The sequence below is a fragment of the Hyaena hyaena genome, unplaced genomic scaffold, assembly GCF_003009895.1.
Source record: "Hyaena hyaena isolate Hyena2069 unplaced genomic scaffold, ASM300989v1 scaffold_21, whole genome shotgun sequence".
NCBI lineage: Eukaryota > Metazoa > Chordata > Mammalia > Carnivora > Hyaenidae > Hyaena > Hyaena hyaena.
This window is the reverse complement of record NW_024080653.1, coordinates 4,712,254-4,730,394: the sequence shown is the minus strand read 5'-3', so window position 1 is coordinate 4,730,394 and position 18,141 is coordinate 4,712,254. Positions and strand designations below refer to the sequence as shown.

At 54.0% G+C, this 18,141-nt stretch overlaps 1 protein-coding gene across 2 annotated transcripts in view; it reads right to left on the bottom strand.

Annotated features, from left to right (window-relative positions):
* Positions 1–18,141, bottom strand: part of RPTOR (regulatory associated protein of MTOR complex 1) — a 329,175-nt gene that overhangs the window by 162,493 nt on the left and 148,541 nt on the right. For both annotated transcript variants that reach the window (XM_039226302.1, XM_039226303.1), the window contains exon 6: positions 6,168–6,343. In XM_039226302.1, the coding sequence (XP_039082233.1) occupies positions 6,168–6,343 (176 nt within the window). The remainder of the gene's footprint in view (positions 1–6,167; positions 6,344–18,141) is intronic.

Genomic DNA, 18,141 nt, shown 5'->3' with positions numbered 1-18,141 from the left:
CTTTTCTCCATCCAGGGCTGAGATTTCAGCCCTCGCTCCTCTGCTGAGTCATTACGACTTGTCCGTCTCTTATATTTGGTTGGGACATTACCGTCACAGTGGCGAGAGCAGCCAGTGTCACCGCACGCCATATGTGATACCGCGAGCTGCCACATGCTGTGCTCGGCCCGCCTGTCTGGGGCCTTGTCTCCTCTGCCTCTCTCACTGGACAAACACAGGAGGGCAACTTCCCATGTGAACAAGTATTCGTTAGTCCGGCGTCACTAACATTTAAGCTCCTTGAAATTCCTCAATTTAATTGAAAGGAAGGAAACACTTTTCTTGGCCTCTAGTCAATCCAAAATAATGCCCATCATTTTCTTCAAATAACAGTACGATCACACGCTGCACAAGGCAACAGGCGTCAATCTCCTTTACAGCAAATTATGTGCCGCTGGGCTATCATTTTCAGCAGTGCACAAACAGAGCCACAATAAATTTAAACCGGCATCCCGCCACCATTCAAAACAGCAGAAAAAGCCAAAGGAAAACCTATATTTTAGACTCTTGTACGACACTGATATACATGCCGAGTAAGGTGATCGCATATATAGGGAATAATGTACCTGCTCATTTCAGAATCATGAACATTATCTACTTCTGGAAGTAAGAAACACTGAAGCAAACCATGAAAAGAAAATCCAAAAACCGGGGTGCCTGAGTGCCTGTGTCGGTTGAGCATCTGACTGTGGCTCAGGTCATGATCTCATAGTTTGGGAGTTCGAGCCCCATGTTGGGCTCTGTGCTGAAGCTCAGAGCCTGGAGCCTGCTTCGGATTCTGTATCTCCCTGTCTCTCTGACCCTCCCCCTCTCATGCTCTGTCTCTCTCTGTCTAAAAATAAATTTAAAAAAAAAATTAAAAAACATGAAAAAAAAGAAAATCCAAAAACCATGTTTTCCAACAACTACTTCATTGTCAAGTAAGATTCATAAATACACCTGCCACCAAACACGAGCACACACACTTCGTCCGTGCGAAGTAAGGCTACGGTAGGTTCAGAGAGCATCCAACATCATTCCCTGAGGGGCCTCGCGCAGTGGGTGCGTTGCTGCTGAAACCATCCTCTGACTCACACTAGAAGTCCCGACCAGCAGATGAGGACGGTGGGCATATGCACGTTAAGATCCTGGTTCCATTTTCAAAAGCACGAGCTGGCAAAGAGCCTGTTTTCAGTTTTCCCGGAACACTGCTACCCTCACCTGTCTATGTGCTGCCTGCGCTCCCCCGTGCTACCAGCTGGGCGGGGGCCTTGGGCCCCCAGGGCCTAAACTATATCTGGCCCTTTACAGAAAAACTTGGTAGACCCCTACCCTGGAGTTGCTGTGAGCTCTCCTACCTTTGTTGACTAGTATGCTAAATCCTAAAGTCCTAGAATTTGGTTAAATAAAACAGGCAACATCAATAAAATGCAATCTTATGTAGTCATTACAAATGGTGTTTACTAAGAGTTTCTAATGGTCTTGAATAAATTTATTATAATGCTAAGGATTAAGTAGAAGAAGAAACTGCAAACTTTAGCCTCATCACATCCATGCAGAAACGTACATGAAGAGAAGAAAAGACCGACAGGCAATACACCAACCAGATAACACCGAGCGTATTAAAGATGGCAAGATGTCAGATAATCGTTCCCTTGTTTTTGCATCTTTTAGAAATATGTTTATTTGTTTTCAGAGACAGTGAGTGAGAGCACATGTGTGTGCATAAGCAGGGAGGGGCAGAGAGAGAGCGGGAGAGAGAGAGAGAATCCCAAGCAGGCTCTGTGCTCACAGCACAGAGCCCAACAGAGGCCCGGATCTCACAAACTGTGAAACCATAACCTAAGCCGAAATCAAGAGTCAGACACCTAACTTACTGAGCCACCCAGGTGCCCCTCTTTTTGCTTTTAGTAAAGTTTTCTGAAGAATGTACATCGCACTATAAATTGGAAAACACTGACTTCTTAGGTGAAAAAACAAAACCTTAACCCTGGAAATATAAATAAGCGCCACCTACCAAACGGTGTTCCTTTCTCAATTTAAGACAAGCCGGTGGTTTTTGACCCATTTGTTACAAACGAGGGCACAGTTCACCTGACAGTCTTCCAAGGATCACAGTCTGTAAGCCGTCATATGCGAAGGACAGCAGAGCTGCAATCTGCCCATTCCCAGCTGGGCAGAGAGTGGCTTACTGCAAAGATCTACCGGCCTGGCAGTGCACCATTATTCCGGACAGTCCCCAAGGTTCCAGACAGTGCCCAACAGTTCCAGACAGACCCCGACGGTTCTAGACAGTCCCCGATGGTTCCAGACAGTCCCCGACAATTGGAGACAGTGTGCGACTGTTCCAGACAGTCCCCTACTGTTCCAGTCTGTGACCATTCGAGAAAGTGTCCTACTGTTCCAGACAGTCCCCGACCATTCAAGACAGTGTGCGACTGTTCCAGATAGTCCCCTACTGTTCCAGAGAGTCCCTGACCATTCGAGACACTGTCCTACTGTTCCAGACGGTCCCTGATCATTCAAGAGAGTGTCCTAATGTTCCAGACAATCCCCATCTGTTCCAGACAGTGTCCTACTGCTGCAGGCAGTCCCGGACCGTTCCAGACAATGTCCTGCTTTTCCAGACAGTCCCCAACTGTTCCAGACAGTCCCTGGCCATTCCAGACAGTCCCCTACTGTTCCAGACAGTCCCCGACCATTCGAGACAGTGTCCTAATGTTTCAGAGAGTCCTTGACCATTCAGGACAGTGTCTTACTGTTCCAGACAGTCCCCGACCGTTGCAGACAGTGTCCTACTGTTCCAGACAGTCCCTGACCATTAGAGACAGTCCCCGATCAGTCAAGACAGTGTGCGACTGTTCCAGACAGTCCCTGACCACTGCAGACAGTCCCCGACCAGTCAAGACAGTGTGCTACTGTTCCAGACGGTCCCCGACCGTTCGAGACAGTGTCCTACTGTTCCAGACAGTCCCCAACTGTTCGAGACAGTGTCCTACTGTTCCAGATAGTCCCGTACTGTTTCAGACAGTCCCATACTGTTCCAGACAGTCCCCGTCCGTTTGAGACAGTGTCCTATTGTTGCAGACAGTCCCCGACCATTCAAGACAGTGTCCTACTGTTCCAGACGGTCCCCGACCGTTCGAGACAGTGTCCTACTGTTCCTGACAGTCCCTGCAGTTCCAGACAGTCCCGTACTGTTCCAGACAGTCCCCGTCCATTCCAGACAGTCCCCAATTGTTGCAGACAGTCCCTGACCATTTGAGACAGTGTCCTACTGTTCCAGACAGTCCCCGACCATTCAAGACAGTGTCCTACTGTTCCAGACAGTCCCCTACTGTTCCAGACCGTGTCCTACTGTTCCAGACAGTCCCCGACCATTCAAGACAGTGTCCTACTGTTCCAGACAGTCCCCGACCGTTCGAGACAGTGTCCTACTGTTCCAGACAGTCCCCGACCATTCAAGACAGTGTCCTACTGTTCCAGACAGTCCCCGACCGTTCCAGACAGTGTCCTACTGTTCCTGACAGTCCCTGCAGTTCCAGACAGTCCCATACTGTTCCAGACAGTCCCCGTCCGTTCCAGACAGTCCCCTACTGTTGCAGACAGTCCCTGACCATTTGAGACAGTGTCCTACTGTTCCAGACAGTCCCCAACCATTCAAGACAGTGTCCTACTGTTCCAGACAGTCCCCTACTGTTCCAGACCGTGTCCTACTGTTCCAGACAGTCCCCGACCATTCAAGACAGTGTCCTACTGTTCCAGACAGTCCCTGACCGTTCGAGACAGTGTCCTACTGTTCCTGACAGTCCCTGCAGTTCCAGACAGTCCCATACTGTTCCAGACAGTCCCCGTCCGTTCCAGACAGTCCCCTACTGTTGCAGACAGTCCCTGACCATTTGAGACAGTGTCCTACTGTTCCAGACAGTCCCCAACCATTCAAGACAGTGTCCTACTGTTCCAGACAGTCCCCTACTGTTCCAGACCGTGTCCTACTGTTCCAGACAGTCCCCGACCATTCAAGACAGTGTCCTACTGTTCCAGACAGTCCCTGACCGTTCGAGACAGTGTCCTACTGTTCCTGACAGTCCCTGCAGTTCCAGACAGTCCCATACTGTTCCAGACAGTCCCCGTCCGTTCCAGACAGTCCCCTACTGTTGCAGACAGTCCCTGACCATTTGAGACAGTGTCCTACTGTTCCAGACAGTCCCCAACCATTCAAGACAGTGTCCTACTGTTCCAGACAGTCCCCTACTGTTCCAGACCGTGTCCTACTGTTCCAGACAGTCCCCGACCATTCAAGACAGTGTCCTACTGTTCCAGACAGTCCCTGACTGTTCCAGACAGTGTCCTACATTTGCAGACAGTCCCCGACCGTTTGAGACAGTGTCCTACTGTTCCAGACAGTCCCCAACACAGACCACTACTGTTACAGACAGCACCCCACCATTCGAGACAGTGTCTTACTGTTCCAGACAGTCCCCATCTGTTCCAGACCGTCCCCTACACTTCCAGACAGTGTCCTACTGTTGCAGACAGTCCCCGACCGTTCGAGACAGTGTCCTACTGTTCCAGACAGTCCCTGACCATTCGATACAGTCCCCGACCATTCCAGACAGTGTCCTACTGTTCCAGACAGTCCCTGACCGTTCCAGACAGTGTCCTACCATTCCAGACAGTCCCCGACTGCCTCGTGAGTAGAAAGCCACGTTGTGAGAGCTGCGCCCGCAGGGAGGTGGAAGGTGGCATGGAGCCCACATGTCCTGGTTTGAGCTGCCGCCTCTTCCCACGTCTGGGGAACGTGTCCGTGTCGCCCTCAGGAAGTGGTCCCTCTGCCGACGTCTCCCTGCACGTCGGAGCGTCCATCTCTCTCTGTGCTGCCTGCCCGCTGTTCCCTCCTGCGGCCACCCTTCCAGGTGGTGGGGCTGCGGCCCCCTCTCCTCCACGGACCCCACCCACCGTGCTCCTCCTTCCAAACGTAATGCTCGTCCTGCCTCTGCTGGGCTCTCCCCACTCCCAGTTCCCAGTGTCCTCCGCTGGCCTGGGGCCATTCCACAGCTCTGCCCCGTGCGGGCCCTGCCCCTCAGGGTCCAGCTCCTTCTCGGGGCGCAGTGGGGATGGGTCAGCTGGCGGTTGAGCTGGGCCGATTGGGGGCCCTCTGGGCAGCCCCCCTCACTGTGGACCCCTCACAGGGAAGTCACCCTACAGGAGGCTCTCTCTGGGGCAACCCGCAGCCCTGAGGTGTGGGCGGCGGGGGAGAGGTGCCGAGGGGGTCTGCTCTGCCAGCCCAGCATCATCAACCTCACCCGGGGGCCTGGGTGGACCAGGAACACTGCCCCAGGTCCCATCCAACCAAACAGCTCAAGCCCTCAAGGGTCTCCCCAGGGGTCTCCCAGAGGCCTGGGGCTGAGCTATAGCCCCTGCGGCCCACGTGTGTCTCAGCTGCTTCTCGGGGCTTGTGGGAGGGACTGGGGTGTGTGGGTTTGGGAGTCAGGCGGCGCTGGGAGGAAGCCCTTGGAAGCACCCACCCAGTGGACAGTTAGCATCGCAGCTACGTGCTGCTCTGGTGCCTATGGATGCATCCCTCTCCTAGCGGGACGGCAGCTACTGCATGGAGGTTTCTCAGCAAAACAAAATGGAAAAGCAGAGAAGAAAAGAGCAACAGGACGGCCGGCGGAGAAAACTGGGTTTGGGGGCCGGAGCACCCACGTCCCACGGCAGGTCTGCCAGTGACACAGGGACTTAAATGAAGGTTCTGCTGTTTGGAAGGCCCACCGGCTTCCTCAGCCGTGCTCTGGAGAGCTCTGGACTTGTACAAAGTGGGTGGTAGGAAAGAATCAGGATTTCCTTTCTGCCGAGGACCAATGAGAAGACCAGACTCCAAGCCCAGCGCGGGGCAAAAGGGCTGCTCTCAACCAACAGCCTTCTGCGCGTTCACGAGCCAGCATGGGCTCCCGAGTGCCCAGTGCTGCTTAGGACACTCCCTCGGCCCACAGGCGAGGACGGGGCGGCCCAGGGACCACAGAGCGGCCAGCCTCCGCGCGACCAACCCAATGGGTCTGTCCTTCTCCATGAGTAATGCCCGGGCTTCGGGATGCTGAGCTACACCGCCACTCAGGAGCCCCAGGACAAGGCGGCAGCCAACTTACCAGCGCAGGGCAATTTTGATGGGGGTGGTGAGGCAGGACGTGAACAGGTCGGCCGGGAGGTCAGGGATCATGGGCAGGAGCTCGTTGGCCTCACAGGCTGCCAGCTGAATGCAGTTCTTCATGGACGGGGGCAGGGGCATCTGTGCCAGTGGGTGGTTTGGGTTAATGGCAGCAACCTGCAGGGGGAACATTCAAGGGAAAGAGCAGCTTAGGGATGGTGGATAAAGTGCAGGGTCAGCTGGAAATGGGGCCCTGAAAGAGTCACAAGGCAGGCTGTGCACCCGGGGTGTCCCTGCAGCCCGCGGAGAGGCCGCCGTGGAGTCCCGTCAGCCAACACGGCCTCGCACTCGTTACCAAGCACCCCTCACCCAACACTGTGAGGCCAGGCCCCTGGCACATCAGTTCTTTGCGGTTTTCCATGCAAAGGTCCTTCCTTACTCTCATCATACCAATGTCCAAGTATAGTTCCCTCCAGGGCGGTCTCAGAGTCTTGTCTATTTTAAACTTTGGTCTCTCGTCCAATGTCACTTATTTGGTGTGTTTACCAACGCGGGATGGCGTCCGGCGTAGAGTGAGCACCACACGCAAGGGCAGAAGGTGGACCTGAGCAGCACAGCCAGAGGCCTGGGGCGCACACAGCTCCTGCCCGGCAGAGGGCCGCTGGTGTCACGCGCCCCCAGCGTCAGCTGACGTCTCAATGGCCTTCTAACAAGTGTGTGTTAACTCTGTAATCAAGGTGTGTGTGTGGGGGGATTTTGTTTTGTTTCAATGCAGAACTGAATTTCTCTTTAAAGCAGGGATAGTAATACTTGCTTGGTATCTCCTTCGATGAGGTTTTGGAAGGCAGAGGCACCGGAGGAGAGCCTACAGCTCGCTGAAGTTTTATGAAGAAAGGCTCCAGGCTAATTCCTGCAGATGGTGAGGGTGCACGCATTCCACTTTTGACTAAATGAAACCTAATTACAAGTGTCGATCTGAAGATGATGATGCGACGCAGTAGAAACTTATCTTAAAAATCACACACAGGACCATCAGACACAAGGCCTCCGTGCACCCTCATGAAAAGCAGCAGAATTCACCAGAGTCCAGGACCTGCACACAATTGAACCAGCTCCCTCCAGCCGCGGCCTGAGACCCCCGCCCCGGGCCACACGCGCTGCACCTCTGTGCAATCCATTCACCCACCACAGGCCTTGCTGGCATTTTCAGGGACTCGGCTGGATGCGTGAGGCTCCCACGGGCTCACCATGTGCAGCTGGGGCAGGGAGGCAGAGGGCGCCCTCCCTGGGTCTGGGCACAGGGGACGAGGGCAATATGGATGAGGCGAGCCCACAGGAGGCAGAGGGGCTTCAGTGGCCCCAAGTGACGACGTGCTGGGGTAACATTTAGGCAACCAAAATAATGAAAAATAGCCCCAGAAAGTGCCGGCTCTGCAGCCCCCACAACCTCCCGTACATTGACACACACTCACTCACCTACATTCAACCCCGACCTGCACGGAAAGAGAGCTATTTACCGCGACTCATAACCCAGCCTGTCTGCAACCCAGGAAGTGAAATGTGGCGATGGCACCCCTCCAGGGCACCTTCTCACCCCACCCTGCCGCAAGGACCGAGAGCACGCAAGCCATGCAGCTTCCTGCCACTTGCGGGGTCCTTGGGTGACCACTCCAGAGCAGCCCGACTCCTTCCTATCCCCGCAGACCACGGCTTTGTGTCGCACCAGGATGGGGGTGGGGTGGGGGGGAACCTCAGTTGGCTCCTCGCGACTGCCTACTTGTTGAAACCTCTTAAAGCTCTTCCACATTTACTATTTCGTTTGTTTTTTAAAATGTCCCCACGAGGTAAGCTGTATTTCCATTTTCAGAGCTCGTCTGCGATGAGGACCCCCAGGGAGTGACTGACGTGTGTCCTCTGGGTCAGAGCCCAGGTCGCACGAGCACGAGGCTGTCCCACGTCCTGTGCCCTCCCCCGGACCCTGTGGGACCCCCAGTCCTGGGGCACAGATGGGGCGCCCTGCGGGCCTTGCCCACCAGCCCCCACACACTCAGACCACACTCAGAGAAGCCGTGCTCACTTGTGGGTATGAAGCACGCTGCCGCGGACTTAAGCCATCATGACTGCTGCTGGTCAGGCTTGTTCCTAACCTCAGATTTCTCAAATGGAAGGTAGTAAAAGTTGTGGTTTTATCACTAACCCATTCCACAGCAGGAGCACTAAGTCCAGAATCTGTATCGAATTCTAGTATACTTCAAAATAAGTGTAATTTAAACTTCATTACAATATGACTTTCAGAGGAACTTTTTTTTTAATTATGGTAAAATACAGATGACATGAAATTTACCACTTTAACCACGTTGAGCGTACGGTTCAGTGGCACCGAGTATTTGACCCTATGCTGCCGTCACCAGACACTGGGTTTTTAAAGCAAAGAAGGAAGAGATGGCAGATTCACACCCCAACTCCTCGGCTCCCACATCTCAGCTCAGTGCGACAGGGCACCTGTTCCCCAGGGAGACGGGCTCTGGGCTCGGTGCTGCTGTGACAGCCCTGTCCAGAAGGACAACGGGTCCGGGCGCCAGGTGGGTCTGCAGCCTCCCTCGAGGAAACATCAGGAGGCTGGCAGGTGCGTCAGAGGCTGGCGCAGGGACACGGGGAAGCTCTGGGCCTCAGTGCTAGGTGTGAATGCCCCCTGCCCGGCCCCAGGACTGGGCCGCCAGGCTCAAGGAGGCCAGGCAGACCTCCATGGAGTCTGGTGGAAGAAGGGCAAGGAGGGCTGAGCTTCGGTGGGAAGACGCGGATGTAAGGTACAAACGAGACTCCAGGCTCTCACATTCCTCTGCAGAGAGTGGCCCGTTTCCCAGCAGAGACACTGGAGGTTCACAGTCTGATCCCACATTAAGCTTCCCTCTAGCGGCACTGGGAACCGACCTGTGGGCCCTTCGACCACAGGTGTGGACGCCACCGCTCTTCTACACTCACTTTTCTGCTAAGCACCGATCTAATGCCTCTCGGGAGGGGAGCACTGAGTCACACCAACGCCACCCCTGTGGAGCTCAGGATGTGGGTGGTGTTCATGCCGGGAGCCATGGCGGAGCTTGGTGGGTTTCTCGAGGCCTCCGCAAGGCATGCAGAAGTCCGTCCGGTCGAGTCCACAAGTGGTGCTTCTGCTGTGCTGCCATGGGCCGCGGCGCCGGGCAGGGCCTCCATGCAACGCTGCTCCGTCTGCACCTCGAGGCCCCCAAGCATCTGGCTCAAAGCATCAGAAAGTCCTGAGGCCCCGGAGGCGCTCTGTGGACACCGAAGATGGAAGGGAGGAAGATACGTGGAGAAATATCTTTATCCCAAATATGTCTACTAGAAATGAAATTTCCCAGTCCCAAACGGGCATTGATAGAAAGCCCCAGCAGTTCACAGGCCCCGTGCAGCATGGTACAAGCAGGGAGAACCGGGCAGGTGTAGCCGCAGATGGTCTGAAGCAACCTGTGGTTGCCCATTGAGCAGCAATTCAGTGGGAAGCGTGCCACCCTGGCCCCTTCCTCCCCAGCACACCACCGGGTATGCAGAAGGCACAGGAAAGCTCTACTTCAGGGATAATTAGGATCTGAAACATTTCTTAACGGACACTGAGGGCAAGGATTCCACCAGCGCATCGCTGGTTTTCAGGCTCGCTAACCCAGGAAGACAAACACCCGTCGTTATGCAGGGGTTATTTCTCACACAGTGTTTGGTTTTGTATTTATCCGAGACAGTGACCTTTTAATCCAACTTAGTCTTTGCAAACAGCTTACATGCAAGGAAACGACTCCCTCAGAGAACTCGAGGGGCCACCCGCGCATGGATCGAACATCACCAGCTGGGAGCCAGTGCTCACTCAGAGGGCAGGCCCGGCAGGCACCTTTACCCACCGGGGTTTCTCCTGTGGGATCCAGAGGCTCGAACACAAGAAAAAACTTCAAGTTTCAGAGCTCACTAGAGCCTTCTGGAGGCTTTGGGAAGGGTCCAGAAAAGTCCTCAGATGTGATGTGCAGCAAGCAGATCCAACAGAGGCATCTGCCAACTGTCCCACACGTGTGGGTACGCGGCACCCGGGAGTGGGGGGAACCGCTCCCTCCTCTCAGCACGGCTGCTGGGGGCCACGGGGGGGGAACCCGCTCCCCTCATTTTCTAAATAAGACTCTGACATCGTGCTGCTTTCCCCATATACACATCCTCGCATGAGACAGGGATGAAAGCACTGGTAATTTCTGGCCTCTGACAAGGGGAGTTCTGAGAATAACATCTCCCTGGTGACAGCGTGAGTTCTGGTGCTCAGCAACTTTTCTTCTCAACTCAGCAACGCCCACTTACTAGGGACAACCTGCAGGGCGCAGAGAGACAGAGCTCTGGAGGACTCCGTCACGGGACACATGTTGCACTACAGACAGCAGGGGGAAAGTAGCCACCGTCATTTTTTATGAGTAACATAGAAAAGTTTATACATGTCAGATATGAAGTAGTAATTTCACAACCAGGCGGCACCTGTGGCTGCAGGCTACCTGTTGTCCAGAATGGGAGTCACTTTCGCTGGAGGAAGGCCACAGAGGAGCCTTCAGAGCTGCCCTTCACAGGGCAGAGGAAGGGCCCCTTCAGAGCAAGCTTCTCACAATTGCCTGGAGAGCTTGCCCGAACTCAGCATCCAGAGTTCGAAGCCATTTAGCTGTTAGCAATCCAACAGTTTTTAAAAGGCTCCGGAGTCATTCTCTATGTCAGTGAAGATGCTTGATTAGAACTGTTACCCCGATTCTACTCCCCAAGTATTCCCAGTCCGCAACCAAAGAAACAGAGATACTAAGCAATTCTGCACCCTTCCACGTCAAGATGAAGACTTCTCGTCTTCGCGAATATGCCTGTGTGAACATATGTTTCAGCTCTCTTGGGTGCGAGCCTGCAGGGGAATCATGGGGTCACACCGCGGCTCTAAGTTTAACATCCAAGGCGCTGCCAGGCTGTCGGCCGCCGCATGTGCCCGCCAGCAGCGTGCAGGCTCCCCGTCCGCCGCGTCCTTGCCAGCACTTAGAACTACCCACTGTTGTTCTAGCCAGCTTGGTGGGTGTGAGGCACGCCTCACTGTGGTTTGGACTCCGTCTCCCTGGCGGGCGTTGGTGCCCCTGCCCTGCCTTCTGGTGATGTGAGGACGGAGAGAGCGGACACGCCGGCCCAGCTTCTCATCTCGGGGAGAAAACAGTCTCCTGCCAGAAGGGCGAGGACAGCGGCCAGTTCATCACAGATGCTCCTGGCCCAGCTGAAGATGTTCCCCTCGAGCCCCGGTGTGCTAAGAGCTTTTCTTTTTTTAAACATGAAAGCGTGCTGGATTTTGTCAAGGGCTTTTTTTTTCCATCATTTGATCTGATCATACAGTTTTTCTTCTCTGGTCTGCCGGTGTATGGATCACATTAATTGATTTTTTAACTCTTAAGCCAGGCTTGCACAGCTGGAATAAAGCCCCATCCCTGCCCCGTCATCAAGGGTAACTCTTTTTATAGACTGCTAGACCCAATCCACTATTATTTGCTGGAGGCTTTCTGCATTGAAGTGTGTGAGATACAGGGTTTAAGTGTTTTGTTTTTTTCCATTTGTACTGCGTGTCCCTCTTGACATCAGGGTAAGAAAATCCCCTCCCCTTTCTACGTTCTGGATGAGCTCCGTAAAACACTGGGGTGAATGCTTCTTTAACTGTCTAGTGGAACTCTCCAGTGAAACTACCTGGGCCTGGACACTTCCTTTCCAGGAGCTGTTTAATTACAAGGTCAGTGTCTTTAGTGTTGACACGATCTGTCTCATCTTGGTCGGGTTTGGTAGTTTGTGGATTTAGAGAAACTGCCTGTATCTGGAAGTTGTCGAAGTTATGAGTGTGAAGTTGTCCTCGTAACCTCTTACTATTCTTTTAATGGCAACAGGATCTGGATCTTTCTCTGCTCTCCTATTTGTTAGTCTGGCTAGAAGTTTATCCAGGTTATTGATGACTTCTGAGAAGCAGCTTTTTGTTTCATGGGTTTTCTGTTTTCACTTTCAGTCATTTCTGCTCTTACAGCCGTTATTTTCTTTCTTCTGGTTACTCTGGGTTTATTTGGTTCTCCTGAGATAGCTTCCTGATGTAGTGCTGTGCTCTGAATGTGTGCGCTCCCCCAACTGCTGAAATCTTAACCCCCGGCGTGATGGCGTTAGGAGGAGGCATGCCCTCAGGAGAGGGGGTACATGTCGGAATCAGGGAAGCCCCTTCCACGGCATGAGGACACAGCTGGGGTCCCCACCAGCGCACAGTGGCGCCTTTGTCTTGGACCCCCGCCCCCAGAGCTGCAAAGAATACATTTCTGTTGTTCACGAGCCCTCCCAGAGCCCCAATGGACTAAGACCAGGTAGGAACTTCTGACCCATTGCTAGTTTTTTCTGACGTTTTTCTGTTGTCTATCATGGACTTCTGGTTGATTCTACCCTGGTCAAAGAACATACTCTCTGATTTCAATTATTTCACGTTTGCCGAGGCCTGTCTTACAACCCAGGACATGCTGTATCGTGACGAATGCTCCTCGGACACTGGAAATGGATGTGTATTTCCTGCCGCTGTGAGCGGTGCTCAGGAAGTACCAGTCAGACCATACAGCTGACGCTGCAACACAATCGTTATGTCTCCAAAAACGGACAGTTTAGTTTTCTCTTCTGCAATCGCGTGCTTCCATTCCCTCCCCAGGCTGCACTGCACAGATTGGGCTGCCTACGTACAAAGCTGGAGAGGGGCAGTGATGGTGAGCTGGTCTCTGAACTGCATGTGAAGAAGCCACCTGTCCGCCTGCTCCCCACCCGCCCCTCTCCTCCCGCATGGCTCTGTGTTGAGCCCGTTTAATGCAGCCATTTTTCTGGCTGCAACAGAAGGCTCACTGCCCTGTGCTGCCGCGGTCTCTGCGAGGGACTCCTGGCCATTACCTCGGCTCTTCCAGCCCAGCAGGGAGGCTCCCGAGAGGGAGCAGGTCAGGCACAGGGCCCTGCACAGCAGCCCAGGGTGCTGGCCGCGAGCCCTGCTCCAGAATGTTCAGCAATTCCTGGCATATTTTAAAAGAGATGAAATTAGAAAAAAGGCTTAAACTCTAGATTTACTTTGGGAGAAGCTCCCAGTTTTATGATGGCTGAAAAGGGTATATTATATTCATGAATCTGGATTAATAATCATTTTTTTTGTTTTTTTTTGTTTGTTTTTACTATTTCGTGCACACCAATCCAAGACCAAGCATATCTGATGATTCATGAATGTATCAGAAGAAGAAAACTAAAGAACTAAAAGTAGTTTATTTAGGTGCACATTTACTTACGAGGCCGCATCTGTAAGTATTTCCTAAACATCTACCTCAAATGAGGCGTCCCTGACAGGTTTACATAATAGATCTACCTTACAGCTGACAGCACCAACAGGACACATACTGCGATATGACAAATAATTAATCATTAAATTGTCCGTGTAACACACTGCTGCCTGCAGTCAGGCCCAGGGAGCGTCCACACCCGGGGGGTGGGGTGGGGAGCATCCAGACCGGGGGGGGAGCGTCCAGACCCAGGGAGCGCTGGTGAAGGAAGCAGAGCTACAGCTGCATCCTGAAGGTGAGTGACTGTAAGTGACTACAGTCGCACTTGCCTGCCCACGGGGTCCACGGGATGCCCTCAGCTGTGAGGGCTCCGAAACTCTTCATGCAGAGAAATCACTTCCCTTTCTCCCTGAGCCTTCACATTATAGGTGAGGAACGTAAACGGGGCTGAGCGAGAACTCCATCTTCGCACACACCCCACCCGAGGGATGGTGCCCAGGGCCCCACCCAGCAGAGCTCCGGTCACACAGGCAGAAGACAGGATGACATACAAAATGCTCTGCAGACAGAACATGTGGCACAAGTAACCGGGAGCGCTATCAACTCGCCAGCAACCGTGGCCCCGGCATGGGGAGCCCGGCTCTGCTCCGTGCCTCCCCAATGTCCCTTCCCCCGACGGCGCCTCAATCCCCCCTGGGACCGCTGCCATCGAGCCTGCTTTCCCACCAGCCTCTCCCCTTTCTGGTCAGCAAGGCGGCCTCTCCCAGAGCCAGAGGGCCAGTCCGCCCCACAGAGGGCTCTCGTCTCGCCTTTTTAGATTAGCCCCCCACCCACTCTCCTATGAACAGTTGAAATGATAGTGCTTCTTTTTAAATTACAAGTGAAATTCTCTTCTGTTCTCTGTGTGAGAGAATGCCAAGTACATATACATTTCTTAACACTATTTGTTTTGAAAACCATTGCTGTTGTGAATTCTTACTGCTTACTATTCGTGTAGCGTAAGGTGCAGAGGAGGTGGGTGAACTTAGCCAGCCTTCATCAGGAAGAGGGCACGAAACCATCCAGAGTGTGTGCAGAGAAGCAGAGGAGAAGGGGGATCGCCCGCCACAGCCCGGGTGGCGTGGGCTGGAAACCGGGGTCGCCGGAACACCTGGCATCAGGATGGCCCCCTGCCCGCCCATGCGCCTGAGCCAGGGGTCCCGCAGCCACCTGCACCCCCGCCCCCAGGAAAGCACTGGCATCTTCCTCGCTGGAGAGTTACTGATGAGTCTGGGGCAGAGCAGGGCAGCGTGGCCAACGGCACCCCAGGAAAGTAACGCCCCTGCACGGTGACTGCACCCCACAGACAGCCCACCCCTCTGCTCCCCTGCTCACAGTCCCCGCCCACGAACACATGGGGGTTTCTCTCCATTCTTCACGGGAGACGGCAGAGCCCTCACAAGCCCCCAGCATAGAACCCAACAATCCATGTAAACCTAGGAGAAAAGTTAGTACCCGGGGAAATGGAGGTAACGCAGAAAAGAAGGGGCTGCCATTTACTAACCCACAAATCAGCATCATTCTGAATCTAAAGGAGAATGTTAACAGTTATCACGGAGCGGCCTTGGGTTCCTCCACCACCTATGGGTGACAGCTCTGCAGCTGCACGGGGCGACTAGAGCCTGGAGCCGGACACGCCCGGAGCCCCCGCAGAAGCCGCGTGGCGGGCCATATCCTGTAGCACCCGGCGCGCCCATGGCAAGAGCCTGGAGAGCCGGGCAGCGATCCGTGGTCACGATACGCGCCTCCCCAGGCAAGCTGGGAACCAACCTGTGGTTTCGGAAATCACCCACAGGCACCACAAATATGAGCCCGACACGGCCTGCAGACTCGGCTACGAAGGCCCCAGGCGTCCATGCAACACGCTGTCTTCAGCAGCAGCACAGGAACCGTGAGGCCTCAGGACAGGATGCTTCAGTTGTGCGGCTGCACACGTAACACACTCTGGAGAGACGCGAAGATTCCAACGTTAGTTGTTTCTCATCAGAATTAGTTTCACCATCTGACGTGAAGTTTAGTCACAGTGGGTCCACGCGGACAATGTTCACACGCGGGGTTCTGAATGGGAAACCTGGTGGTTCCGGCACTGTGGGGTCAGTAATGCTGCAGAAGCAAGCTTGTTTCTTGCCAAGAACACGAGTGTCTGCGCGGCTGGTCCCTGTGGGCTGGTGACACGGGTCACAGAGTGTGCGGATAACGGAGGGCAGACCAGGGTTTACTTGGAGGCGTTGGGAGAGGAGGCTGCAGAGCGTCAGCAACTGGCAGACAAGGGTGACGCCCCAGGTGACGGACCAAGCAGGTCAGGAACCATCCTGGCACGTGGCAGCCGCTCCCAGGGACGACGCCCACACCCCTCGCCGTGGCTGCCACCTAGAACCGCCAGAGCAGCAGGCCTGCCGTGAGGATGGTGGTCGGCACCGAGGTGGGTGCACAGCTCAGCCCTGCTGTCTCTGGGAGAAGGACACGGTGGCTCCTGCCACTAGACGCCTGGGCACTTCCCGCCTCCTGGGCGTCTTCTGGGCCAAGGAGAATAGGCCTCCCACACATAACAGGGCTGCAGGCACATGCTCCCCACTCCAGTCCCACCCAGCACCCAGCCCCAGTGGGGGCCGGGCACCCAGCACCAGCCACAGACAAAAGGTTAGCGGTCCAGGCCTGCTGGAGCTCTTGAGAACTCACTGACGCACACAGTGAACGGGACTTAGGGCTGCCGTTCTTTACCGTCAAAACTCAACATCATTTCTCCACTTTTTTAAACAGAAGTGGTGGCAGCTCCGGGTTGGTTTGTAGGATGGCAGAAAGCCCACAGGTAACGTCGTACTTGTGGATTAAGCAGTAATGGTGCAAGCACACCGTCCGCCCCTACAGGGATGCTCGCCGGGGAGCCAGAGGGCCGCCGGGGCGCCAGAGGGCCGCCGGGGCAGGGTCCTGGCCGGGGGGCGTGGGCCAGGGACCGATCACTCACCACTGGGCTGTCCGATCTCTGAGGTCCTGCCAGGTGCTACTCTGGCAATCACAAAACACTTCTTGTAAAGGGAGCATTGAAAGCAGAGAGATTTATATGGAAACCAACTTGACAATAAACTATTAAAAAAAAGAAAGTAGACAGATTTGAAGCCTCTCTCTAACTTTCAAGTCACAAAGCAACGTGACACAGTGACACAGGTACAGAAGATGCCTGAGTGACAGGAGCGCATCCTCCTGGCTGTGCGAGGCTCTGGCTCCGGGTGGCACCTGCAACCCTCCTGTGGTGGCTCCTGCTCCCGCCACGGGATGGGGCCACGGCCGGTGCGAGAGAGACGACCGGCCCTCCACGCGCACGCCCTCCCCCTGCGCTGCTGCGTGTGCTGTGGAGACTCTCTGCTCCGAGCACCCATCTCCCTGCGTTCCGTGCCATCATCTGACCCTCTGCTTCTCCAACCCTGGCACAAACCGTTCTACCTGCTGACTTCCCTCGGTTCACGCATCACCAGGACCCGATAAGACTCCTGCCACGTGCTTGCTCCAAGTTGACAGAATTTGACCAACTGAAGAGAAGGAAGGAACTTCTTAAAAGAACACAGCGAAGCGGCTACGGAGGATTTCTGTTTGTCCAGCATCTAATAAATCGACTACAACAAACATTAAGATATTGAGTGGGAGCCAATTTTATCATTTTAATTTCCACTGTTAATGCAAGAGACCAGGCGGACAAGAGCCGATCATATAAGTGTGACGGCATCACTCAAGCCACAGCGCGCGCGCTCAGAGGGAAGAGCGCAGGGAGCGCCAGGGTGGATTAACGCACACAGTGCTGCTCTGCAATGCCACACCTCTGCCACTCCAGACAACGTATCTGTCACTTGCTCTCCCCTGTGAGGAATGAGTCCAGGATATGTTTTCTCCCCCAGTAAAGATGCATGGAAATCTTTTTTGTTGCACTCAACAAAATGAACAGTTTCTGAGGCTGCGCGAGCCGTGGTGACATGAAAAGAACAGAGGGGACACGCACGGTGTAGGGAGGTCAGCACCGCGCCTCCTGCCAGAGAAGCGCTCACCTTCCGCTGGGGCGAGGGGACAGGTCACAACCACCTTATGAGATGGGCTGGGGGCAGCTGTCTGTCTGTCTCCCCTTAACCAACCTGAAGCTCGTGAACTGGGATAAACATGAGGCAGCATTCTCCAGCATTTTTATTTATATATTTAAAATATATAAATGTAAAAATGTAAAAAGAAAACCTTTTTTTGCAGTATTTATTATCTGATGAGTCTTTAGTGCTCATTAGATAACCCATCCTGTGGGCAGATGTGGATGAAAGGCCTAAACGCAAGGTGACAATCAGACAACACAGGACGCGGTCCCCCCACCCCCGACCCCCATCGCACAAGCAAGGTCAGGACTTGTGGGGCTGGGCTCTGCCTTCAGGATCAAAGGGCACTGCATTTACAAATCAGTCTCTGTTATGCGATGCTCTGCACAGGGACTTGATTTATAAACATAAAATATTAAAGTGCATGACACGTTCATTTTAAATCCCACCACGCGGAATTTCAGATGTTAGTGCTGATTATTTCCGCCACATCCTCTGATGAAGCATGAAAAGCACAACAATACATTAA